The sequence below is a fragment of the Apteryx mantelli genome, chromosome 5, assembly GCF_036417845.1.
Source record: "Apteryx mantelli isolate bAptMan1 chromosome 5, bAptMan1.hap1, whole genome shotgun sequence".
Lineage (NCBI taxonomy): Eukaryota > Metazoa > Chordata > Aves > Apterygiformes > Apterygidae > Apteryx > Apteryx mantelli.
The window spans coordinates 39382084-39408189 of NC_089982.1; the positions used below are offsets into that span (position 1 = coordinate 39382084).

A 26106-nucleotide genomic window follows, 5' to 3' on the forward strand; every position below is an offset into this window, starting at 1 on the left:
ATTATTTTGCCATAAGCATTCATTATAATAAAACTGTATTAAGATCAGCTGCAAAACAAAAAAAAATTATCAACAGAAACAGCTAGGCATGCAGCCAAGTGAGAAAACTATCAAAAGTTAGAGTTTGTAGGTCAAAAGTCTTGTTTCAATTACAGTGCTATGATTCTGCAGTAAACAGGTGATTAAAGTAGCTACTGGCGCCTGACAGCAGGTAAGCAAGGAAAAGAATTTTAGCGTCATGCCCAGCACTGTGCAATTTTTCCTTTTGAATGATATTGCAGGATTTGCCTAGGACTTATATAATTTAGCATGACAAGTCTATAGCACTCAGTCTATATGAAGATACAATTCCTACTAAAGCCACAGACTATTCTACTATATATCAAACAGTGTAACACTAAGGAACAAATATGCCTGTTTAGGTGGAGACTATTGGAGATGCCTACTGTGTGGCAGGAGGTTTACACAAAGAAAGTGAAACCCATGCTGTTCAAATAGCATTGATGGCCCTGAAGATGATGGAGCTGTCAGATGAGGTGATGTCTCCCCATGGAGAGCCTATCAAGGTCATATATTTTATTGTATTTTTATATGGCTTCGTGGTAAAGGTGGGCATCTTTGGTTGGTTGGTTGGTCTGGGGGGTTTTGTCATCAAGGAAATTTCTCATTAACGTCCTGAAACAAGTTGGGAAGGCAAGTATGTACAGCTAGAGAGGCTGACTTTGTTATTTCTATGAATGAGAGCTTTTTGGAGAGGCAAAGATGAAACAGAGATCTGAAAATCAATCCAAAAGACTTAAATGCAGTGAAATCAATAGCGGCACACTGACATGCTGCTGCTGTTGTCTCAGTAGCAATAAATCTGCCAGTGGCATGGAATATTCTGTTATCGTGTTCTAACTAGGAGACTAATCCTCTCCCAAAATTAGAACCAGTGAGAACATCAAAGTCTTCAGTGGGAAAACAGGTATAAATATGAATAACCAAAGACATGGTCTGATTGCAGTAATGCATACATCGTGAAAGTATTCTGCTGCTGTTCTTGTTTTACAGTCAGATACTTAAACCATTGGCATAAAATGATAGCCTTAATGCTGGCAAAGCTACAGTTAGATTCAGTGGTAGCTATATTATGACCTGCTTTCAATGAAGACAGAAGCATGTACTGAATTTTACATATAGGCTTACCTCTCATTGGAAAAAAAAAAAAAAAGAGAGAGACCTGTGTGCATGACAAATGATGTGGGCCTTCTACTAAATTCAAAGGTCTTGGAATGGGGTCCTAGTTACATTTAGTATACAGATGTCTCAGTTCATCATGTCTTTCATTTGCTCACTTTTAACATTTTCCTGTTCATTCCTTTAAAAAACTTCAGGCTTCTTTGATTCTAGATTAAAGACTATTCATGTGTCTTATCCCAATGACCAAGAAAATGGTTATTTAGAGGATTACATGCTCTACATCTATCACAGAGAACAGCACTACTGTATTATAAATAAATGACATTCTGTATTTCACAAAATCTGGAAACATCTTGACAATGTTAAACATGTTTATAATTTCCACACAAATTCTGCTTCTATAATTTTGAATGAGGAATGCTACTGCATTTAAATAGTATTTTAAAAATTATGGGAAATAATTTCTATTGTATAAGCACCTAGTAGAAGCTTCTTAGAAGAAAACTGAATCTTTCTCTATTTTTAATCTCTTCATGAAAGCATTGGTGGTTTTGCAAAATAACAAATCTGTCACACAGTCTACTGTCATTTTATATATGAATTTTCTAAGAAAGATGCCTGGCTGCAAACTGCTTACTTTAAATCAGACTTCTATATCAATATACATATTTCGGCCATCTGTTGTCTTTGCTGTTTGGGTGGATTTTGCTTTTGTTGCAGGCTTTTCTGCTTTTCTACTCAAAATTAGAAATTACAAATTCTTCATAAAGATATGGAATTCTCTGGATATGTAAAGAATAGTACAGAGTAGCAAACTTCATGCCATTGTATTGTCAGGGTGCTGTTCTGAAGAAACCATGTCTATGTATGTATAATGCATGTAAGAAAAGAATACATTTTAAAAAGAAGGAACATAGAAAGCAGCACCAGCTAGGCAAAATTCACACATCTGAGTACTAGTTGCAAAAACAGGTATCAATATGTTTGAATTGCTGCATAAATTTGATTAAATACCTAAATTCTGTACCCTGTGACTGGGATTTACTCTAGGTGGGACACTCTCAATAGAGTTCAACTGGAACTGCAGCATATATGTGTTTTCTTTGCTGTTGCCTAAGACTTAATCTTCTGACCTTAAGAACAAAGCCAGTATTACTCATTAACCCTGTCACCAGTCTAACATTGTACTGTTTAATTTCTTTCAGAAAAGCATCCAAGTGTTGTAGTGACTCCTGCTGATGTTTCTAGATCAATTTACTGCCACAGAGACCAACTTTATCATAATTATGTCAGATGAAGGATGATTCACTATGAGTACAAAGTAAGGCTAGAGCAGCAGCAATGACCAGAAAACACAGATATTTTAATAAGATTACTAACTGAATTTATATTAGCATCTCAGGATTTTTTTTTTAATAGAGGAAGAATTTATAAACCAACTGACTTTAACAGTTTTATTTATTTTACCTAATAATGCTGTCTTCTGTCTTTTATTTAAAGATGCGTATTGGCCTTCATTCTGGATCTGTCTTTGCTGGAGTTGTTGGGGTTAAAATGCCACGTTATTGCCTCTTTGGAAATAATGTAACCCTTGCCAATAAATTTGAATCTTGCAGTATACCGAGAAAAATAAATGTCAGCCCAACCACTTACAGGTACAGTGCTTTACAATATACATCTGTAAAACATCCACCAGAAATAGTTAATGTAATAGTTCTTCATTATCTTCTTGTTCTTTTTTTCCCCTCCTCTACAGTACTGCTGTTTATTTTCCTTTTTCTCTTTTTATCTGACTGCTCATGATCACACTGTGGTTATTTTTAGTCAAAAGCCAGCCAGCAGCAGTAAGAAAAAGGCTGAAGCAGAACAGCTGATATGTATTTTTCAGATGTTACATTTAAAATAAATTGAAGATCTGGGATAATTTTGCTTCTTACCCTGAAGCTGTATACCTCTTGCTTTTTCTTCTTTCTTATGGTTGGCTCCTCTTTGTACCATGTGGCTTTCTGTATGAACTGGGTGTCAAACTTACACAGGTGCCCTTGAAACTAACAACCTAAATGAACAATTATTTAACTTCTCCTTATGCATCTTCATTCTTCCTTGCTTAGGGAAGGTGAATGAATAAGTTGCAATGAATCAACTGTGCTAGTGTTTAGTTTATACTGATCCCAATTCCGTTTAATCCTGTAATAGGGAACCGAGGCTGTATTGTTTATCCACTCAGATCAGACACTTTTTGGTGATGGGTATTAGGTGATTATGCAGACAGCTAGTGGGCTCTCCCACGGGGAATACAGCATGAAGAACCATGCTCTCTTCTTTCCTTCATCCTCCCAACCTAACACTCTCTTTGCATTACCCCTTTAATTGTACTTACAAATTATCTTGTAGCATGTTCATGGCTAAGTACTAGGGTCTTATGGCTGCCAGAGGAAATAGTAAGAAACTTTTGAATTTGAACAGTAGTCTATGTCTGAGCTCTAGGTCTAGGTCTGAAATTTAGGCCACTGAGCTGGTATAGACTATTGTTTCTTCCAGAGTGGCCAAAGTTTTTATCAGAATGAACGGTAGAGAGTGAATCCACTGGTAGGAAGTGATAATGCTGGCTAGGTAAAATAACTGGAAATAATGACAGAAATTGTTTCCCTTTAAGGAAGCTCTGCTACCTCTCACTGTAGCCTGGACAGTCAGCTGTTCCTAATCAGCTTTTACCCACTGCCATGTATCTGATATTGCCCTGTGGCAAGGGCCTGTGGCCAGTGTCAGACAGACCATTTGGCACAGGATCCTCTGACATGACCTGCAGCACATGCTATGTGACTTGCAGGGTGCCAAGCCACAGACTATCTCATTAGGTGATTCAGATACATGTAGCACAGGCATTAGACCACATAGTAAGTAACCTGCTTTTGGATCAGGCACTCCAAAGAAATAAAGACATAGCTTTAGCATCCCCCTGGCTTTTGTATGTCAGAATAACAGTGATGGCCAACAGTGATTCTTTTTTTCCATATCCATATGGCAAAGCATATTCTAAGGCATAAGCAGGTCTCTGCATAGTTGTGTATTTCATCTCAAGAGAATTCTTGCTATAAGCACGCTGTTCAAAAAAAAGAGAATTAGTTCTCTGAGTATCTAGAAAATATGCAATTTGTTTATAAGGTAAAGTGTTGTTACTACTGACACTGTAGGTATTTTTCCTGAGTGAATGATATGTTAACATCCTTTGTGCTTAGTGTTTTTTCTTTTTGATTCATACATTAATTCTAATCACATATTGATAACATTACTACACCTCGCACAACTCCTATATACTGCAGTAATTGTTTGGAAGCTTAAGTACCAACTATCAATATTTATCCCTAAGGAGTGGCAATGTATGTTTTAGGTGTAGAAGATCACTGGGTTTAGTGGACCTATATGTGAAATAGCAAAATGATTAGAATTAGCAAGAGGAACTGAATAGTTTAGTTAATAAGCCTTTCAATATTTCACTAGCTGAAACATTAATTCTGGTGCCAAGTTCATGTGATAATCTGAGCTAGCTTTCAGTACTAAATCATATTTGAAAATATTTACAACAAACGTAGCACCTACGTTCAAAGCATTGAGAAAACAAAAAAGAGGCAATATTCTCGTCTGCATGGGTACATGAGTTTATGGGTTACCAAATAAATAGCTTATTTAACCTTTTCAGTAAATAGTATATAAACCTTACATTAGATTCTGTCCTGTTTTATAAAGAATATCTGAAGAATTATTGAAAGTCTGCACTTGTAGTAACAATTAGTGATTGATTCATATTTCATCAAGATGTTTCATTTTTCTTACAGGTTGTTAAAGGACTATCCAGGTTTTGTGTTCACACCTCGCTCAAGAGAAGAACTTCCACCAAATTTTCCCAGCAATATCCCTGGAATTTGTTATTTTCTGGATGCTTATATTCAAGGAACAAACTCACAGACTTGGTTTCAAAAGAGAGATTTTGGAGACGGCAATGCCAATTTCTTGGGCGAGGAAACAGGAATAGACTAAAGTGTACATTCACAAGTGTATAGAGTAATTTTATAAATATTCTGATTTTTTGTCTAAATTGAAAATTTTAAAAACTGTATGAAACATGAAAGCACTTTAGATTGTTAATACCTGAAAGCCAGTATTAAAATTTCAGGAAGTATGTCACTGACTTTTTCTTCTTCTTTTTCATAAGAAATATAGTCACTGAAATAATATTGCAACTTCACTGTTTAAAATGCTACTTAAAAGTACAGTATTTTCCCTGTGGTAATGTGTAAGTGTGTGCTATGTAACAGCTGTCTCAGTTCTACCTGTGCTGAGAATTCTAGACGTATTGTACATGCAGTGTGTCAGGAAATGTAATGTGCAAGTGATGCAGTCACATGCAGTGTTGTGAGCTGGTGCTTACCAATGACTATTAAAAATATATTTTCTTAGTGACTCCATAAGAAAAATATCATAGAAATATTGTCATTGCTATCACATACTCCTTCCAGTGCATCATTTGGGTCCCATCCTAGAAGTTGCTGACCATCTCCTAACAGTTACTGGAGTCAATTTGTTGAGTGTGCTCAGCACCTTCTGGATAAGGCTTTTAATTGTAACTAATACACATATACATAACAGAGTTTGCTGCCTACTGTTTCCTGAACTTTATTTTCTTTGTGCATAAAATGAATATTTATAGATTAAAACACTGTATAATCACAGCTAAAGTCTCTGTACTCACCAAACAATATTTTAGTTCTTGGGGTTTTTAAATCATACTTTACAAAAAATAATAATAACAACCTGCTATTACATATTATAGCAATAAATGTTTTCTTTTGTGGCCATTTAAAATGAAAATGTTTTAAAAGGAGGGTAATAAAACATGCTTTGGAGTGTTTACCTAGAAAATAAGTTCCAGCCAGACTGTATAATATGGAACAGAAACACACTTGTTTAGAGCTACGATCCTTACTCAAGGAGAGGAACGTGGACATGACATGGTACGCTCACTTTGACTGAAGTCATCGAGGGAACTACAGGTGAAGGGAAATGCTTTAAAATATATGAACACATACATGAAGTATTAGTATTACTACAGTAGAAGCCTTTCCATAGTGGATGGTGGAACATGTGCGGAGACCCCTGAGGGGTCTGCCTCTGGTGCGGGCAGAACAGTGTTAGCTACTGAGACCTGAGTTTAGGACTCTGCCTCTGTAACAAGCAGATTCATCTGCATTGGTATTTGTCTGTGTGGCACAGTTTCGCCCCAACTGCAGGCTGGAGAACTACATTGCTTACACATGTACAAGTATTTCCAGTAGTATCAACTACTATTAGTTATTACTCTAATCTCTTAAATTCTTTTTATCATACCAAGCCATATAAGTCTTCACACTACTTGCCACTGAATGACATTTCCTCTGTGAATATTTACAGGGAGCAATTATATTAGATTAAGCTGCCATCCTGTTAATTTTCTGACCTTGACTGCTTCATTTCTGAAGCTGTATTGTTTCTGTCCTTTGGTTTTGCAGTAGTAACTTTTACAAAATATGTACCATCAGAGCCTGAGAAAGGTCCTTACAAGGGACCTAACATTAAGAACATTTTAAAAGCATATTTTAATTCATATTTTCCTGTAAGGATCATATGAAAGAGACTTGAAACGCTGTATCCTGCTATTGCTTGAGATGTCCTATATCCATCCAAGATGCTTACAACTGTGTAACACAAAAAGAAAGCCGAAAGAGAATATGTATACATATGCATACATACACACACATATATATAGTGTTTTAACAGCAGTGTTTCAAGAAAACAAGAACTTTGCAAATCTTGGTGAGTGATCTTTGCAGTATTATTTTGGTGAGAAGTTTTAGTTCTCCTGGCTTAAAGTAATATCCATAGACTAGTAGTAATCTCATGTGGGTGCTCCTAGACCTAATAATGTGAGGAAATTATATTACTGACTCTTTAATAGGCTCATGATATTAAGACATGATCCAGTAACTATTGAAGTCAGTAGGAATCTATCCCTCCCTAAGTCATCTATTGAACATTAAAAAAGAATAGGCTTTTAAATAAAAAGGATTATTTTCCCTATATCTACAGAATGAGAAAGACTCTTAGGAAAGAATTCCATTTTATCTCTGTGTGAGAACTGCTTCTGGACTGGAGGATGGTAATGGAGGCTCCTGACCCCTTCCTAAGTGTATCTCTGTAAAATATAATGTGCCCTAAGACAAAGTTCTTATTGCAGACCAAATTCATCTTTCTATGTTTCTTTTTATAGCTCTTTATTAATATATCCTAGGCTGCATTATCAGCTAGGATAAATTGCTGTAGAATTCCTTTTTATTTAAGTGACCTTTTTTCTGAAAATGTCAAAACATTCCCACGCCTTCTTCAGCCTTATTTCAGAGAAGCATCCTGTTAAGGTGCTTAAGCATACACATAAATTTATGCAATATGCCTGATTCTCAGTGAGGTAGACAGGATTTAGGCGCATATTTAAGACACTGATTCAGGAAATGGTATAAAGTATTCTTGTGTCCAGATCCCTTCTGCAAAACAAAACAAGTCTATGTTTAGCTTTAAGTGCAACTTTTAAGAATTTAAGTCTCACTGAAGCTGCTCTTCTGTTTAAGTTCTTTGCTGAATGAATATGTATTTAATACATGGCAATTATTTTAAACTAATCTTTACACTTAGATCTTAACTAAATTTTTCACTTCGTAACTAATCTTTTCACTTAAATTAAAGCCAATGGAAAGAAAGGAATCAGAAAGCCAATAAGCAAATTTTTGAGATAAACAAAAGCAAGACAATTTAACTGATATAGTATCAGGAGATTTTGCAAGCAAATAAAAGAGTTGTTTTTAAGCTGATGCCTTGTATACTATTGTGTTGGCTCATCTAATGAAAGTCTTCGGAGATTATGCAATGCCATCGATATAAATATAAAAATAGCTTAATATTATGCCCAGAAACATTTTTGATATTATGGGAATTTTTATTTTATTATCTCATGAAGATTCTGTGGGGCTGATTTTTGTTCACATTTACACTTTGTGATGGAAGATATGCTCTTAGCACACTGTAAGTTCTCTTCTGAAAAGGTGTAAATGACCCTTGGAATAAATAAGAATCGGGTCCTCTGAATCTAATAGTGATATAGCTAGTAAAAGATATAGCAAAAGAATTCCTTTAACTGTACTTCATTCAGACAAGACCTGATAGGATTTCAGGGAAATGTTGGAAGAATTTTTCTCATTGCTGGTGCCAGAGGAAGCGCAATTAGTCTGGCATTGGTGTTTTCTTTTTCCCTGAACTACTGTGCAAAAAAAAGCAAACAAGAACTCACAGAAACCAACAAAACAATGAAGTGCACAGATAGTCCAGCCCTGGGCCAGATCTACTTCTTCCTGTGAAATCACACAGAGGAGGAATTCAGACCTCCCTAAACCCAGTTTATTTCTCCCATCACTTTCCTTTGCATTCTCTGCAGAAGCAGCAGCAACAGAACAGGAGGCAAAATCAGTATTTCCAGCTGAAAGCAGAAAGACATCTGAATGAAGGGGAATTTCTCTTAAATCTTGGCAAGGGGACCCTTTTTCAAACCCCACCCATCCTATAATCTGTTGGGCTATGCTAGCTGCTACCATTTTTTATGCCTGCTCATTGTTCTGTAAAAGCAGTGGAAGTGGAGTATTTGTTTCCTGGAATAGCAATAATTCTTGTGGCTATTTGCCATATAGCATACAAGGGACTAAGTTAATTTCAAAGCCTGCTCCAGTTTATCAGGAATCAGCTTGCCAGGAACCACATGAACTTTGAGGTTCTCTCTGAAATGAAAACTTGGACTTTGTTTTCTGCCTCTGAAACCTGTAAGATGTGTGCCACCAACAGGCTTTAGACATCCCTGAAACCCATCTCTGATGGTATGGCTGCTCACAGCTGCATAGGGAGGAGAAAAATTAGATAAAAGCCTTTTTTGTTCGACCCCCCAATTCTATTTGTATGAATTCACTGGCAGTTCTTTTCTGCAGAGCACAGGGAGAGAGTAAAACTCACTGTCTTATGTTACGCAGCAATGCTCAGATACTGAAGCACAAATAAAAGATGAAAGATAATCAGTTCTTCTGGAACCTCTGCTACATGCAGACACAACAGGTTAAGATATGTACTCTCCTGAGCACAAACAGTAGGATCTGAATGTTAACTATGCAGTTAGGCTGGAACATGAAACTGGAGAGCCAGTCAAAGAAATAATAAACTGTGAAAGAATCTAAAACAAAGTAAACAACTTTATGAAGTTGTGAGTCTCGTGTGCTTCAGATCTTTAATGCTGACAGTCAAGTGGAGCCAGCAGTTTCCTAATCTAAATGGAAATAAGCACATTGCTTTGCAGCCCCAGTATAAGGCATCCTTTGAAGATTTATGCTGAAATTGTTTCTCATCTTCTGAATAGTACAAGGGTATACATTTCTGAAACTGAGATAATGCTGCTACTACACGAACAAATGCCATGTTTACAAGTGTATCCTGCACACACAAGGCATGTAATGAGAAATAACCTAGTAGAATACATGCAGTAACATTCAGGGATGTGAAAAGATTAAGTCATTGATACACTTTCACTCTTTTAGATCTGTTCAGCCCAGACAAAACCTGCAAAGAAATGCCAAGGATGACAATGCTCCCAGGAGCACTGGACTACGAGTCTACAAAAATCAACAGAAGTCTTCCTACTGATTGTGTATGGTGTTACCAAAGATTTGGTGATATGATGCAGCTCCAGATTGCTAACTTTACTGTTGCTAACTATTACCCTTACAGGAGGATCTAAGAGAGCCCACAGAGTTTCCCAAATCTACATGGGTTACTGCATCACAGAAAAGTATGACATCATGACGGCTGCTTCAGTTACAGCTTGTCACTACCAGTATTAGAAACAGAACTTAATGGCATGCTGCTTCAGTAGAAATGATTACTGAAGCGGTCTTAAAAAAATAAAGGCATATCTGCACACCTTAGAAATACATTATGACAATCCCAAATGTCAAGTCTCAGACCATTATGATTTGAAATAGATGAAAACAACCACAGTTCAGTTTGATGTTGGTAAAGTAACTCAATCTTCAATAAGTGAAATCCAACAATACCATATAAGGCTGCATTTTTATTCAGGCTTTTAGTAACAATATAAACTGTAAGAGCAAAGTTCAAAGTAAAAAATGTAAGTTATTAAAATACTTACTTTGTTTTACAGTACTTGCATATTAATACAAACCACATTGAACTGAATGTAGAGGTTACTGGCCAGCTAGTGGCTTTCTCAGAATTACTGTCTCAGCAACTGTCCTTTCATACAGCACAAAAGGATCCTATGCTACTTTTTGCTTTCATGGAGCTCAACAGCAATTCTCAAATGCAGTTAGCATCTCACATCACGAAAAAACATATGCACTGCCACCTAAAAAGTACAGCAGTTGTTTTCCTCCTACAGTCAGACAGCAATCCTTTTGGCTTTTTGCTGGCCAAGGCAGGAAACTCCTGCTGACAAGTAAGTAAGGGTTCAGGGGACACAATAAAGAGAAGCTGCTTTGTGAGATTTCAATTACGGAAAACACTTTCTACCAGGCTCCTTTCACCCCACCATCCCCTTCCATGCATGTCCCTGTTGTGGCTCAGTACCATGGCCACTTTCCTGCTCCTGAATACCAAAGAGCTGCTGGGAAGGAGGTCAAGAGCTGCATCTAGTGCATGAGGGGTCCCAAAATGGGAATGAGACTGTATGCTATCGTGAATGAGCTACAGACTTTATGGAAGTGTATCAGATACAGCCCAACAGTTGAGTGATCTGCACAGTGCATCTGACTTGACAGTCCTGATACTGGTAGGGTTGGGCCCTGAAAGCACAGTTCAGTATTAACAGATTAAGTGTCTCACATGTACTTTACTTCGCTGATTTAGAATCTGCCCTTTAGCTGAAACCAAATCATGCCAAGGACCTACCAGATAATCTTCTAGATTCAGCAGGCACCTGGAATGGAGGCTGGCCCCTCTCAGCAAATTGGTTGGTTGAATTTGTTAAGTCAGCGTTTTCCAAACTTTTAAAAGGGGAACATTGTTTTAGAAAATGAAATCAATCATTCAACTTCAACTCTGCTTCAACTCTGCCTATGCTGATAATAGTCTACCAATTTTCAGATTACATTTTACAAATCTCACCTCAGAGGCTAAACCTTCCACTTGTATTATAATGGCTTACCACCAAGAATAGGCTGCAAAACAACCTAGCAAGCCCGAATCAAAGCAAAAGAAAGGCAATTTCACAACTGTATGAAGCAATTTTGACTTTTGCAGATATTAGCACTTTGAAAAAAGTGTAACTCAGGTATACCAAACAACCAGGCTAATCTACTTCCTGAAAAGCGTATCTGAAAAGAATTTTATGTAATTTCTCTAGTGTAATTTTATGAACATGAGACTTTATCCCATATACAGAATGAACAAGTAGGTTCCCTTGAAATTTGAGCAGAATAAGGATGTTGTTAATACTGATATTCAACCCAGCCTTGTCCTTTTCTGGCTTGAGATGTGCTGGCAGGACTTCCTTGCCATTTTGTATCCACAAAATCATTTTATAGGTATGTGAAGAGGAAGGCTACACAACATCAGAGGGGAAAACTCCTAGGTGTTGTCTTAGATTCTTCCTGTGGTGTAGACTCACTACCACCAGTAAGCACAGGAAGATTATAGAGGGCTATAACAATAGTACTGCAGGATATGTTTTCCCATTGCGAAGACCAGAGGTACTCAAATCCTAGTTAACTGGTGACAAGCTGATCTTTCCTAAGCTACAGGCAAACATAGCCTTTTGCCTGACTACAACAGCACGATTTATTACTTGACCTCTAACAAAGAAATTTGTGGAGATTGAAGAGATTCCTGGACATCTGTATCTCTTTCTTTTGTTTGGTTCTCTACAAAAGTCTCCTCAATTTTTCTTAAAAATGTATTTCTTACCTTCAAAATTAGCATATTAATTGTATGGTGTTAACTGCCTCAACTGAAACTTGTGGTTTTGGTCACTCTTCAAAACAAGTCTAAAACTGTCTTTCCAAGTAGATTTGGAATTTGTTAAACTAAGCAGAATTGATTATTATGCCTGGCTTAAAAATAGGGTTTATCTCTGCTGTCCTTTGAATGCCCACTGAGATGAGGTTTGCCAGCTTTCTGGTGCTTATCCACCCATAATTTCTCTTCTCACTTACTAACAATTTTAACAGATCTTGTCTCAACACAGATTCAAAAGTTCGCTTAGCAGCAGAGAAAAAGATATTAAATGCTGTCATTTGCTAATTACACTTAAGTTCCAACACACATTATCTTTATTTTTTCAGAAAGCATGTGAATAGTTTAAGTAATCAAACTTCAGACGCATATTGCAGAAGGCTCTTTCCAGTTTCTTCACTGCAAAAATAAATTCAAATGGTAATACGAGTATTCAAAGGCATATAAATAGGAGAAACAATTATTTCATGAGTACTTTAATCTTCATATTTTGGCTCATAACCTAAATTCAAACATGTTGTATTCCAAAAGAAATTTGCCTTAGGGATGAATTAATACACCACTACTAGCTGCACTATCTCCTGAAACGTTTTTTGAAGAATCTATCCTTCTACAAGCCAAATAAAATGGTTTTTCAGTTTGTGAATTTTAGCAGACATTGGAAAATCTATTTTCAGCATTAATTAGATATCTTCTTACTTTTGCTGAACTGGAACCAAAAAATTTTGTGTTCTAATCTGGTAATTTAAATATCTATATATTTTTTGAGCATGAACTTCAAAAACAGAAGTCCCTCCTTGATGGTAGAACAAGAAACTATCTAATTTTGTGTTACTTGCTGATAATTTTCTGTACCATGAATCAGTAGTTGGTCCTGCTGTTTACACAACGCATATGATTACAGTATTGAAAGTGCACATATCTGTCTCTGGGTGTAAGTGTTGCTATATCTTACTAAGGTCTGAACGTTTATAATTTTTCTTACAACTAGAAAAAGATAGAAAGTGAAAATCTGGATCCATTAGCATCTACAGCTCTACTGACTTCTATGTAACAAGATCATTGCTCAAGAATCACTACTGTAGTAGGCCAGCAAATATTGGTTCCCTAAATCCCTAGATAATTTCATTATCTCTAGAATGTATTTTAATTATTCTTGAGTGAGCAAAAAAAGTAGCAGATTCCTTATGATTTTGATTTCATATGGAGGCCAGGTCTTTAGGCAGTGCAAAGCGGTTTAAACTAAATGGGTTTTTAGTGTGCCACATTATCTTTTTTATTCCATGTACATTATCACAAATGCTGACAGTGTGTTATTTCTGAACTGTCCTTGGCATGTTGTCCCCAGCCCTCTATTCAAAACTCCTGTTGTAAGCGTTGTGCCTCACTTGGAGAAACCTTTGACAATCCTTTCTCAGTAGGTTACTGCTACGATGCAGTGTTTCTTTTACATTGGCTACTGAAAATGACCTGCCAATGCAAATATATATATATATATATACACACATATTTTATATATATATATATATAAAGCATTTATTATTATGCTTTCATTCCATTTATCTTTTAAAAATCAATGCACAGAGACAGATACATCTGTTATCAGTGTGGCCTTCAGATTCTTCACTTTTTAGGGGGACATGTATCTTCCTAAAAGCTAAGTGGTCGCATCGGGGTATGCAACAGCATTTCTGTCCCTGCCAAGGCATCAGGGCGCCCGGGCCGACCTACCTAGCTGCGGGCACCCGGCTCGGGCTCGGCGTCAGGCGGGTCCCGGTGTCTCCAGCTGGCCTCAGAGCACCGGTGAAAGCCCTGCTGATGCAAAGCGCAGGGCGAGGCAGAGGCGCGGGCAGCTCCCTGCTGACCACATCGGGGAAACATCAGAGCGGGGCACGTGCTCCCGAGGCTCGCGGCTAACAGCGTTTTCTGTAACACGGGGCCAAACGCAACCGGGCGGGGGGGGGGAGGGGTACAGAGCCCGCGGCCCGTCCCTCCTGCCCTCTCCCACACCCCCGGCGGCTGCAAACGTCTCCTCCCGCTCCGGCCCCGCCGCACACCGGGCAGGGCGCCCAGGTAGCCCACTTGGCTGCCAGGGCGGCGGCCCCAACCGCCGCCCGCCCGGCTGCCGAGGCGCGCGGGTGCGCGGTCGTTACGCGGCGCCGCGCGCCGCGCCCCCGCAGCCCCCCGGCCCCCGAAGTCCCTCCTCCGGCCCTGATTGGCTGCCGGCGCGGCGGCCGCGCCCGCCACTGGCTGCCGGCGGCCTCCCCTCGCGGCGGCGGCGGTTGGGGGAGGCGGCGCGGCGCCGGGGGCCGCTTTTCTGCTCCGCGGCGGCGGCGGGCGCGGGGCGGCGGCAGCAGCAGCAGCAGCATGGTGAGAGCCGTGGGCCGCCGGTGCCGCGGCCCACCGCCCCCGCGGGCCGGCGGGGCGCGTCTGTGCGGGGAGGCGAGGGAGGCTGGCGCCGCTTGGCGGGCTCGGCCGGGTCCGGAGGAAGACAGCGGGGAGGGGGGAGCCGGGCCCCGGCCGTTTTTTGGGGGGAGGGTCGGGGGAGGACCGGTGTTGCGCAGCGGTCGGTTGGTCGGTCGGGCCGGGGTGGGATGCTGCGGGGGCCTGACCGTGCCGCCGCCGCCGCCTCTCCCCGCCCGCAGTACGGCTTCGTCAATCACGCCCTGGAGCTGCTCGTCATCCGCAACTACGGCCCCGCCGTCTGGGAGAACATCAAGTAAGTGTCGTCGTCGTCGTCCCTCCCCCCCTTCCGCTCCCTTCCGCCCCCCGGGGGCGCCGGGCCGGGCGCTTGCGGCCCGGTGGGGCCCGGTTTGCCGCCCGCTCCGGCGTTTTGCTAACGGGGGGGTCTCTGCAAACGTGCTTTCTGCCAGCGGCTGGCAGAGGTCTTTCAGCTGTGCGTATGGCTCTTCGCCTTTTGGTGCCTGGGGCCTGGCTTAAAGCAGCGGCGACTTGCCTTGTCCAGAGTTTCGGAGTCGCAACAGAGATAAAATAGGTCCATGCCGTTCCCCCGAATATACAAAGTATATGGCAGAAGTAATGAGCAGGCAGAGCGTCCCAGACGCCACGGAAGTCCCCCTGGAGTCACACTACTAGTTGATGGATGCAACAGCTACATCTCTGTCCTTTCCTGAAGGAATGGAAGTATAGTTTTTGGTTAATAAACTCTATGTAAAGCTAACATAAGTTTTGATGTATATATATTTCTATATACTCAGCTTGAAATTAAAAAAGGCACTGCATATAGAAATATTTTTAAAAAGGCATAAATGCGTATGGAGTTGTAAGCTTACTTTATAAGGCTTCAAGTAACTATGTAGTTAGGAGAAACCTTTGAAAAACAGATGACTGGGTGTGATCTGTAGGTACAGTATGTTTTAAGTGAGAAGTAAGTTATCCAACCTGGAAAAAGTAATCTTTCAATGGGACACGTTCCCCCATATTCCTCTCTCCCGCTTACTTTGGTCCAATTTTAATAATATATCAATGTAGCTGTGTTGCCATAGTCCTAACACAATTTTGGAGCCAAAGGACTGCTTTTCACTGTGACATTTTTGTGACCGTGACACATTCTTTCATTAATCCGTTCCTTAAAAATGTGATAGTCTTGCACAGTACCATGAAATCAGAAAATCATAGAGATGTTGGTTGACTAGATGACCTCCAGAAGTCCCTTCCAATCTCTGCTCCAGCCAGGACTGTTACGAACACTGTATCAGGTCTTAGCTTTGGCTTTGTCTAGCTGAGTCTTTAAAACCTCCAAGGATGGAGAGTCCATGGTTCTGGTTCTGCAGATAGTCACTATTCCAGCAATCCGTAATGGTTAGTCTGTGGATTATACTTTGTTAATGCTGTTCTACAGATTCCATAGATGAGTCTTTAGTGAATGTCATATAGTTTTGGACTGTAAGTTAAGTGAGAGTTGTATACATTTATTTTTCTTGCATACTTTACCTAAATGCACCAATCTATTTTGAATTCTTATGACCTGATACCGATTTTATTTGACACATGTAAGTTAGACTTAGTCCAAAAAAAAATTAGTGAGACATTAATCATTTCTCATGAAAATTATGGTAAAACATGTAAATATAATAAAGACTGTTCACCATTCCGTAGCATGTCATCCCTTACCAACATGCTTTTGATTGTGATGGGTCCTTTTGTCCAAATTACCCATTGAAGGGAGCTTGCACCTGAGACGAGTCCATCTGAGAAGATATGAGGTCTCCTGCTCTAATACAAAAGCATGCTGAAGACTGTCAGAACCCAGTCATGATTCCTGATGCATCCTATTTTTAAAATATTACACACACATGATAGAATAATGAAGATCCTCTGAAGCATATGAGGAGTTTTACTCACTTAACATTTTGGGGAAATTAATAGAAAGATATTAAATGTTTTGCTGAAGGTTAGTTATGCTTAGAAAATTCAGGAAGCTGCTACATCCAGATTCTGTCTTTCAGCTGAGAAACATTGCTCTCTGTCTTGTAACAGTCCAATACTTAGACTGTGCTTATCAGCTCAGAGAGAAGATTGCTTACTGGAAGGAAATTATCATAACACCACCTGAACAGAAGAATAGAATGTGATCTGTGAGAAAGCCAATGTATATGCAGCAGCAGCCATAGCTCCTTATGCAAAAGGTGTTTGCAACAGAGTATTTATTCAACAGGATTCATCTTAAAAGCTAATATACCCCAGAGTTTAGAAACCAGCAAATGAACACCTGTATATCTCACTGGAGCAGATTAGAGTGAGTGTGCTGGTTTAGGGGTTGTTAGAAGGTCCACTGGTAGCCACTAAATGCTACTTGTTTTAGGTTCAATAAGTTCCTGTGGTATACTTACCATAAAGAGGTCACAGAAGAGGTTAAATGTTTTACTGTATATAAGCAAATACAGACTTCTTGCAAAGTTTTTGTTAAAACTGTTAATCACTTAGGAAGCATTAGGAAGGTATAGACCAATTTTGAGGCATGCTGGATTGAATCACTGATGATTGAAGACATGGGTAATTGTTGGAGTCAACAATCTGTTTAAAAAAATGGCATGAAAGGAACTTTGCACAGTTAGTATGACTGAATTTGCAAGAACTTAAGCATTTCTGTGAAGCAGAAAGGCCTCTGGTAGCAGGAATCAGTACAGAATTAGATGGCTAAGTTTATCTTTGAATCTTTTCTTTTTTCCATGTTGAACTGATCTGCTATTTTGTTCTTCCCAAAGTCACTGCAGAAGCTATGAATCAGCATTGCAGAGTGGTGGGTTGTGCTTGCTGAGTGATTCTCAAATGCCAGTGGGTGGATTTCTACTTAACATCGGTAGAAGTGATAGGAAAACATGCAACTGAATAAACTGAAGTAATGAAAACAGGTCATTCTTTGAAACAGATGTGTACTTTTGGAAAAGTTAAATACTGAATCAAAAGCATTCCTTCTTGTCTTCTGTGGCTTCTTCAATCAAAAGTGACACTGAATGAAATTCTTAACTATGGAGTTTGGGAGACTAAATAGCTGAATTTGATACACTTGTGAGAGTGCTGTTTTCATTGCCATAATTTATTATTAATTTATAGTCAGAATAATAACTTCAAGTCTGTTTCTGGTATTTCATTAGCTTTTTAACACTTTTGTGAAACCATCATCAGTCTGAAAAAGATGTGTATTGATTTTGTTTCTAAATGTCGCAGAGTGGAATTCTTGGGAAAGTTAGTCTGCATGTTTTCATCCATTTATAAAACAGAGTATGACTAAACAAAGCACATTTCTTTCTACAGGAGATGACTTAAGGTGAGACACTAAGCTCATGGAAAAATTACAGTACATGCTGTGAAATTTGAGTGAATAGCAGTTTTGATGACTCAGTGGAAATGTGGCTTGGTTTTGCTAAAAAAAAAAAAAAACACAAAAAACTGAAGAGCATAAAAAAACAAAAACAATTCAGGGCCTGAACTTAGCTGAAGAGGTTGAGTTCAAAGTAAGATGAAGACAGCTGGCATATGACTGATGAAAAGTAATCTTGATTTATCATCAGTCTTTATTCAAAGTCCTGGAAGTTTTTCTCCTTAGTTTTTCTCTGACTACCACTCACAGAATTGAGAAGTTGGGCTGATAGACAGTTTCTTCTGAATTCTTCTGAAGGGCATTCTGAAGCCCTCCTACTTTATTATAGCATTAGAGGGTTATAGCTAGGATAGTTGAGGGAGGCGAGTGAGAGCTACTTGGGAGAATCCCTCTGCAATTGCTGAATACTACAGTAGCAGATTTGCTTTAGTGGAAAGTGAGGATGATTCAGCATAATTTCTTTTGCTTACTGGCAGTTGTAAGCTGCATGTTGCACTTCTCAGTTTATTTTCTCAGCCCTGGGAAGGAGAGATGTGGGACCTGGAATCCACATGGAGAAATGCTCCTTTAATCAGCTCTCTGCTAACCTTGCAAGCAGTCATTTTCTTGCTAAATGAACTGTTATTTAGAACTGTTACCACATTTTTGCTGAGAAGGTGCTTTTGATTTGTTGCTTCCCTTCTTTAAGAAAGAACCTCTCTCAAATCCCTTATTTTGTCATTGTTACATGTAGACAGTTTTTCAGACTGTGCGGCCACAATTGTTCTGGCTTGAAAAGATGGTTCTCAAGATTCCCGCGGTGTTAGATAGCTTTAATTCTCCTGCAGCCAACATAAACACTAGCTAATATAAACAAAAAAATTCTGAGCACTGACCGATTTCACATACATGCAGTTGTGTGCTCGTGTCTGATCAAGATCAAATTCGTACTGCTGGGTGATGCAGTAATGTGTGAACCTGATAGTAAGTGGTGTTCATAGAACTACTGTGTAGGTATCTAGCCAAAACAAAAGAGTCATCCACATACCAAACAAAAAAGAAAACCAATAAGGAAGGCTTGTAAAGTTCTGTCTTCTCTGGTATGTTCAAGAGATGTTCTTGTGGTGAATATATTTAAATAGGTGTGTGGTTACATGCTTTTAAAAGGTGCTTATATGATAGTAAAATGTGAGCTGTTCTGCAACAGTTATCACATCTAGCTGAGCTGCACAGCCAATACATGTGAAATCCTGAGCACTCCATTCAGCAGCTCTAAAGGTTTAATTACTTAATGAACTGAAGCATTACCAGGAATGTCTTCCTGAAACAGTAACCACAGCTTCAGGACCATACGTGGGAGCTAGGGCAATGTTACAAGCAGGGAATATATACATAATTTATCCTGTGTTTCCCAGCAGTTTGCCTCTGAGTTTGATTATTGTTAAACAAGTACAGGATTTTCCCTTTGACTCCTAAATATGAATTTAGGCCAGGTTAGATGCTCAAACTTTGTTGCTTTCAAATATGTTGTCAAGAAAAGGACTGAGAACTCAAATGTCTTATTTAAAAAACACATTTAAAATGCTTCATCACAAGATTGTGGAATAAGTTAGTATTTTACCATATGTGTGTGAAAGATCTGGTTTGGGGAGATGAAATGACAGTTATTCAACTGCAATCTCCCTCTTCCTTCTGTTTCTATGATAGAGATCCCCCCAAAAATATATGTGGCCTGATGAGCATAGACCAGAAGCTGAAAACTCTGTGCTTGCAAAAACCAAACACCTAAAGAAGTCAAACCATTTGGTAATTGATTCTAGAAAAGAATATCTGTGTTGAAACTTGTGCAAAAGCAAAACAGGCGTCTCATGCCACAAGAGCAACGTCTCCTTTGCTGTTCTGTACCTTAGTCTGGCTTGCAGAAAACAAGAAATAGTATTGTGTTTTCCTGGTGCTGTCTCAGTGCTTAGTGTGGAATCAAGGCATCATCCTTCCTTTGCCTTTTTTTGTACTGCTTTTGTGGATCAGGCTGGCATGTGCTCTTAAATGCCAAGACTCAAGGTCTGAGGAGCCTATTGTGTTTTGTCCAAGTTCCATCTTATTTCAAATTAAAACTGAAGCTGTCCTTGTCACTTTTATAAATCAAGCCCAACCATGCTGTCCTGAATGTGAGCAAAGTGAACAGACAGTTCACTTGCTCTGAAAAAATGTGGTTCAAGTAACTCATTTAGATGCAAAAACCTTCCTTGACAGAAGAAAGTAGAAGATTTGATTTTCCAGGTTATCCCCAAATGGCTTTATCCATGCAGCCCGTAGCCTCAGCTTCATCCCCTCTGTCCTTTGGACAAATCTTGGGTCTTTCAGGCAGCTCTGAGTAGACAAATGCGTTCACTGAATGAAGGCCACATGAATGAATGGAAAGAAGAGAAGGAAAAAGGTCATGTTGTTGAAGTCCCTCAGAGGGTAAGGTGAAGGAAGGCAGGATAAGCAGGAAGAAGAGGATGAGAAGAATGAAATTCTCTTGCACAGCTAATCATAATGCTGGTCTTTCCTGACTGTTGAGCACTGTCTTTTAATTGTAGTATAATTCTGGCATGTAATTTTCTAATTAAAATAATCTTACTACAAAAGGAAGTCTTTTAGCCCTTGGAAACCACATTAGCACCTTTATTGTTATCATAGGGCAAGAGCCCCTAGATTCATTTGACTGTCCTCTGTCCCTTGAATTCAAGGCATATTTCCTTCACCTACTAAAAGGGTAGATGGTGGCAGTAGTAGGTTGCTGCAACCTTGTGTAGGTGAATGTTGACATAAATGATGCCATTTTTCTAATACGTTTTTCAGGGAATGAAGTAGTTGTTTCCCCAATCCCACTATCCTTCTGCCTTATCCACTGACTGTTGGGCTCCTTGCATAGCAAATCCTACACTGATGTTCCTTGCAAACTGTTCCCAAGCTACCCCCATGTCCAGGCCGTCCCATTGCTTGACGGGCACAGTTGTCCTTGATCATCTCCTTACTGAAACTAAACAGCAGGATGGGTAAGCCCTTCTCAGCCCTAGGGTTGTCATGCCTGCTCTGGCCATGTTCTTGTGTGTTAGCATGAGACTTCATTGTGCACAGTCACACTCTTACTGCCCTGATTTCCACTGGAAAGGAATGAGAGGATAAAAAGATGATATGCAGATCCTGGATCAAAGATTTCTCCCTTTGGATTCCTGGGCTTTACAGTAGGATGTGCTGGGAAGCATGAGATAAATATATATGGACCCAGTGATTGAAAGTGTACACAAAGGGAGAGCAAAACTCAATTGCTTGCCCTTTGAGGAAGGAAATTTCTGTTGTTCTCCCTCAGACTTTGCACATTGTCACCTACCAAGCCTCTAGGTTAGTTCACTCATCAGAGTTTGACTTTTGTAACTGCTGTGTTATGGTTAAAATGGTGAAACACTGAGGGTTGGATAATTATGCTGGTGTAATATAAGTGGAATGCTTCTGTCCTCTGCTTAAGATTGGTTTCAGCTGAAGTGGTAGAAAGGCCTGTATGGTTTGGGGAAGTGAACTGTAGTGCTGTTATATCCATTAGAAAACTATACAGACACACAGCAACTTCTACTTCATATCAGTAAAGATTAGCATATGTTAGATTTCAGTTACTCAGTGTGGGCTTTTTCAGTAAAACGTAGGTGATTTAAGAATATACATTTTGGGGGATAAGTTTTCAAAGGCATTCCTAGCACTTAGGTACATCAGTGTTGTTGCAGATTAGCTGATTAAGTCAAAGATAATTCATTTATGTTGTTAAAATGTTCTCCATTGACTTTCAGTGGAATTTAGATACTTCCAAACTGTCTGGAAGGATGTAATATTCTGATTAATTTTCTGTTTGCAGTTATATTCCAAAACAGTAAATAATACAGAATTAAATAATAGAAACTCTAATCAACTATGCCTTTAAGAATATGTATTAATTCTTTACAGGGAAAAGAGTCAAGTTTGTTTTGAACTCGCATTGTTTTCTGCGAATTTCTACCATAGCAAAAACTGTCTGCTTTTATGCTTCTTAAATAATAGTAGTCTTTGTGTCTACAAAATAACTGCATTAGTCTTGTGTGTGTATACTCAGTTCAGAATGTTAACTTGTCAAAGATGGTTTTCTCTGCTTCTATGGAAAAGCACAATTTGTTATTGTTGACAAATCCTGTGAAAAATCAAAGTTTTGACCTATTACTGCTGCTCAGCAAAATGATTAGAGTTAGTGGTAATTTAAACTATGCTACAGTTTGCCTTTTTAGAAAGGTAGAAAATTATGCAGAGAAGCTGTGTTGAAAGACTTGTTACAAGTTGCAATATAAGTTCTTAAGGCTTCAGAGATGCTGGAATTAAGGTGGCTTGTAGGTCTGATTGGCTGGTAGCAATTCAAATGCATGGAATCTGTGCTTTGAGCATAAAAAGTGCTAAATACCTTGAAAAAATACATCCACGTGTCTCAAATGGGGCACCCAAAAGTCAGTGAAGCCTTTTGACCCTTTATCGTTACATCTGATACATTATATTATCATTACATACGCTCTCAGATTGTTTCTTGAGCTTGGCTGTGTTGTCAGTTTAAAATGGAAAAGGTATAATTGGCCTCACTAGCTAGTTAAGAGAGAATAATGCTTGTCCATGCAAGTATATTATAGGGACCAGTTCCACAGAAAGGCTTATTAGAGAGGAGTAATTCTGTCTTCAGAGCTGGGTTTGAAAACTGTCCTGTAAATGAGGCCTGAGGTTATATATTGAGCAATGGGATAAAATAAAATATTGAATAGTTGCACATTAACTGAGTAGGCTCTCTCCTCAGTACTGAAAGAAGCAGCAGCCCTGGGGAAAAGAATGGGGTTCTGGGGGCACGTAGATGTGATTGGTAGGTTCATGCAGGCTCAGGGAGGGGCAGTGAAATGTGGTTTGGAGCAAATTTCGCTGCGGTTGCTATGAGTAGTGTGTGTGTCTGTCTTTGCTGCTTGCACAGGGGGAAAAAAAGCTCATCAAATGCTTATTGCTCTTTATAAGACACTGGGTTTATTTCTTCATAGACATTATGGAAGATTTCCCGTTCTCTAAGATTTCCCCTGACTGTAGTTTCCATATATCAGGAAACCCTTTAAAAAGCATGTAAAACAGTTCCATAATCTGTACCAATCTGTCTACAGTTGTAGCAGTGTCACTTTTGATATGAGAGAAGATAGATAATCATCAGTTTAGAATGTAATGTATTTGGAGAAAATGTATTTGCATGTGTGTGTGTAGGTGTGTATATACATATATTTATTCATATGCATATAAATATGCATTTGTGTGTATATACATGTATGTGTATGTTTGTGTGTGTGTGTCTATTATATCTACTTAACCACAGTGTGGCTTGGGCAATAAAAATGCAAAGCAAATAGGTGATAAGAATCAAAGATCTGTGCAAAATGTGAGGCGTGGCATTTCAGTTAGGCATCATGTGTAGCTGAAGCGCTGAAGAGTCCTTCTGGTTATTTGTGGTATTTTTCAACAAGGCCTGATTTGCAAAGAAGCTTGGTGTCAACTTCTTTTAGACACCTGAGTCTAGGTTTGGATATGTCTAGGACTTTGAATTTCCTTTGAATGTCTTGATGCCTTCAGTATTTCTCCTGTCAGGTTGCTGGCTTTCTTATTCCTTCTTATATACTTCTCTTCCCATGGTCTATAAAAAAGCCCAGGTGCCTAAGTGGGTTATGGATTGTACTACATAAACAGGTGTAGTTATATATTGCTTGATGATCAGTCCTGTGTGAATCATCTCTTGTGCATTATTGAACTGTTGGGAACTTGCTCTGTATTTCCCTTTCCCAGGGAAATTTATTATAAAGATATTTGATATATTTATTATAAAGAACAAGAATTTATAAAAAAAACTTTATTATTAAAGAAAGAATTTATTATAAGAACTTTACAGTGTACCTAAAGTTACTGGTTCCATCATGCTCAAAGATGTTACAAGCAAGCTGTGTTAATTATCTTAATCATCATCTCACCATGAACACTGAGGAAAAAATAGACCGTTGACTACAGTTTTAGGTTGAAGGACCTTATTTATTTTGGTTTGTGTGGGACCTGATTAAAAAACAAAATATGTTCAGGCGTAATATAATTGCATTGATCTGTGAAAAGCCATGAATTTTTTTTTTTTTTTTTTTTTGTTGTTGCCTCCTGAGTACTGTGTGGATTTACCCAGTGCTGAAGAGGGAGGATTAATCTGTTCAATCAATCTCATAAGAAAAAAAATGAGTTAAACGTACATAGATGTCAGAAAGGGGCTTTGAAAAGCCATTAGTGATGAAAGAACAATAGATTTTTTTTTTTTAACCCATCATTCCTCTTAACATTAGTAAGTGTTTATTCAGAAAGTGGCTTTTAGTAACATACATTGTTGTTTATGTTTCTAAGTGTTTGTTTTTAAGTCTTTATTTCATATTATTCCAAAGTTTTAAACATTTTTTTTAAAAAAGCTTTCTTAAAACAAATAGTCAGTGTTGAATAGATTCTCCATGGGTCTGGACGTTACTATTCACAGGATTTGTAGGGTCTGGACACTATACTTCCTGCTCCTTCAGTTCCTCACAGTGGAAAGACCAGTTTGAAGGAGGTCAGGAGATTAAACCGTGTGGGTGTCAAATTCTTTAATTCATCTGGGAAAGGCTTGGCTAAAAAAACTAGTGGCATGATGTGAAACAGAGGTGTGTATGTGCTCTCTCTCAGGTACTTTGCAGGTTTCCCAGAATTGGGAAGTACTTTGAGATCTTTCAGGATACCAGCTGTTATATCACTTGCTCTTATAAATGAAATGCTTAAAAGACTATTTTGTAAATAGCATTCCTTTTAGTCCACTTAGGTAAAGGGAAGCAAAATATTACTAGCTTTGTATTTTTTGTAATATTTTTAGTATTTGGAGCAGTAACAAAGAACTTGTACGTTTGTTGCAGTTGACTGTATCTCTAAGATTATCTTGTTTTGAAAGCCTACATTAAACACTCATCTCCAGCCTGTAAAACTGCGAAACAGCTCTGAGCTCTGAAGTCTATATATATACCTATTTACTTTAGCCAGAACATCATTTTCCTGGACAAATTCCCATTTTTATTTAATCTTGTAACTCCATGTAATTTATGTTTTTTCCCAGTGGTGTTTCAAGTATCTTTAGACAATCCACAATCTTTTTTTCTTTCCCCTTTTTTTTTTTATTTCTGGGGGGAGTGGGAAGAGTGGATCAATATTTTTAATAATTTTTAGCAAAGCACCTTTCTGAAATATATGAAAAAAGATTAGTAGCATTTTAAATAACACATACCATCAGTAAAGTAATGTAATGAGCAGTGAATTTGCCATTTTAATGTAAAAGAGATGCAGAAACACCGATTTTGACTTCACTGATACCAAATTTAGTTATGACACATGTAATTATTTAATGGTGTTACTCTTGGAACTGAATGAAACTTGACGTGCTCTCATCAGTGAGATCAGAATCATGATGGATGTCTAGGTGCGGTAGTGTTATTTTGTCATTAATATTGTTTTGACTGGTCTCTTCAATTTAATGAGCACTTTTTCCATCCCTGGCACCAAGTGTAGTTAAGCACAATAGTGGCAAAAGTCCCAGCAGAAACAATGCCTATCATGGAAGAAGTCCTAGAGGTGGTGCTGGAAGTAGCTGTTGTTGTGAGGTTTTCAAGTGACACACCCAAGGCATGCACTTAAGACTAGTTTTGATAGGAAGAGGTCCAGCTGTATTTTTGATGCACTAGATGATCTGTAAAAGTGATCTCAGCAGCTTCTAAATAATAATGCAGCTGTATCACAGAGAAGCCTGTGTATCTTCAGAATACAAAGTAAATTGTTCCATAGAGTTTTGTATCATATTTTTTTCCTGTTTGCATGCATTACCTTTCTCATCAAGGAACTGTGCTTGCAGTAAATATTGAGAAAATGTATTTTTCTGG

General features: G+C 38.7%; 2 protein-coding genes and 1 long non-coding RNA gene across 5 annotated transcripts in view; 2 read left to right on the top strand and 1 right to left on the bottom strand.

Annotated features, from left to right (window-relative positions):
• The window catches only part of GUCY1A1 (guanylate cyclase 1 soluble subunit alpha 1), a 37180-nt gene extending 31268 nt beyond the window's left edge, over nucleotides 1-5912 (top strand). Inside the window, exons 7-9 of one of the 2 annotated variants that reach the window (XR_010884385.1) lie at nucleotides 423-566; nucleotides 2388-2503; nucleotides 2683-2766. Coding sequence is in view for 1 of the 2 variants with exons in the window: in XM_067297841.1 (XP_067153942.1) it covers nucleotides 423-566; nucleotides 2683-2837; nucleotides 5019-5220 (501 nt within the window). In the remaining variant the exon portion in view is untranslated. Of the gene's footprint in view, nucleotides 1-422; nucleotides 567-2387; nucleotides 2504-2682; nucleotides 2838-5018 lie in introns of those variants that run through there. The other variant, XM_067297841.1, reaches the window with a different exon arrangement.
• LOC106492054 (uncharacterized) overlaps nucleotides 1-14311 on the bottom strand; it is a 47518-nt gene extending 33207 nt beyond the window's left edge. The window contains exon 1 of the long non-coding RNA XR_001293915.2: nucleotides 14005-14311. This is a non-coding gene — a long non-coding RNA (uncharacterized lncRNA). The remainder of the gene's footprint in view (nucleotides 1-14004) is intronic.
• A 258-nt stretch (nucleotides 14312-14569) lies between these two features.
• GUCY1B1 (guanylate cyclase 1 soluble subunit beta 1) overlaps nucleotides 14570-26106 on the top strand; it is a 48887-nt gene continuing 37350 nt past the window's right edge. Inside the window, exons 1-2 of one of the 2 annotated variants that reach the window (XM_067297842.1) lie at nucleotides 14590-14643; nucleotides 14919-14992. In XM_067297842.1, the coding sequence (XP_067153943.1) occupies nucleotides 14641-14643; nucleotides 14919-14992 (77 nt within the window). In that variant the 5' untranslated portion in view covers nucleotides 14590-14640. Of the gene's footprint in view, nucleotides 14644-14918; nucleotides 14993-26106 lie in introns of both variants that reach the window. The other variant, XM_067297843.1, reaches the window with a different exon arrangement.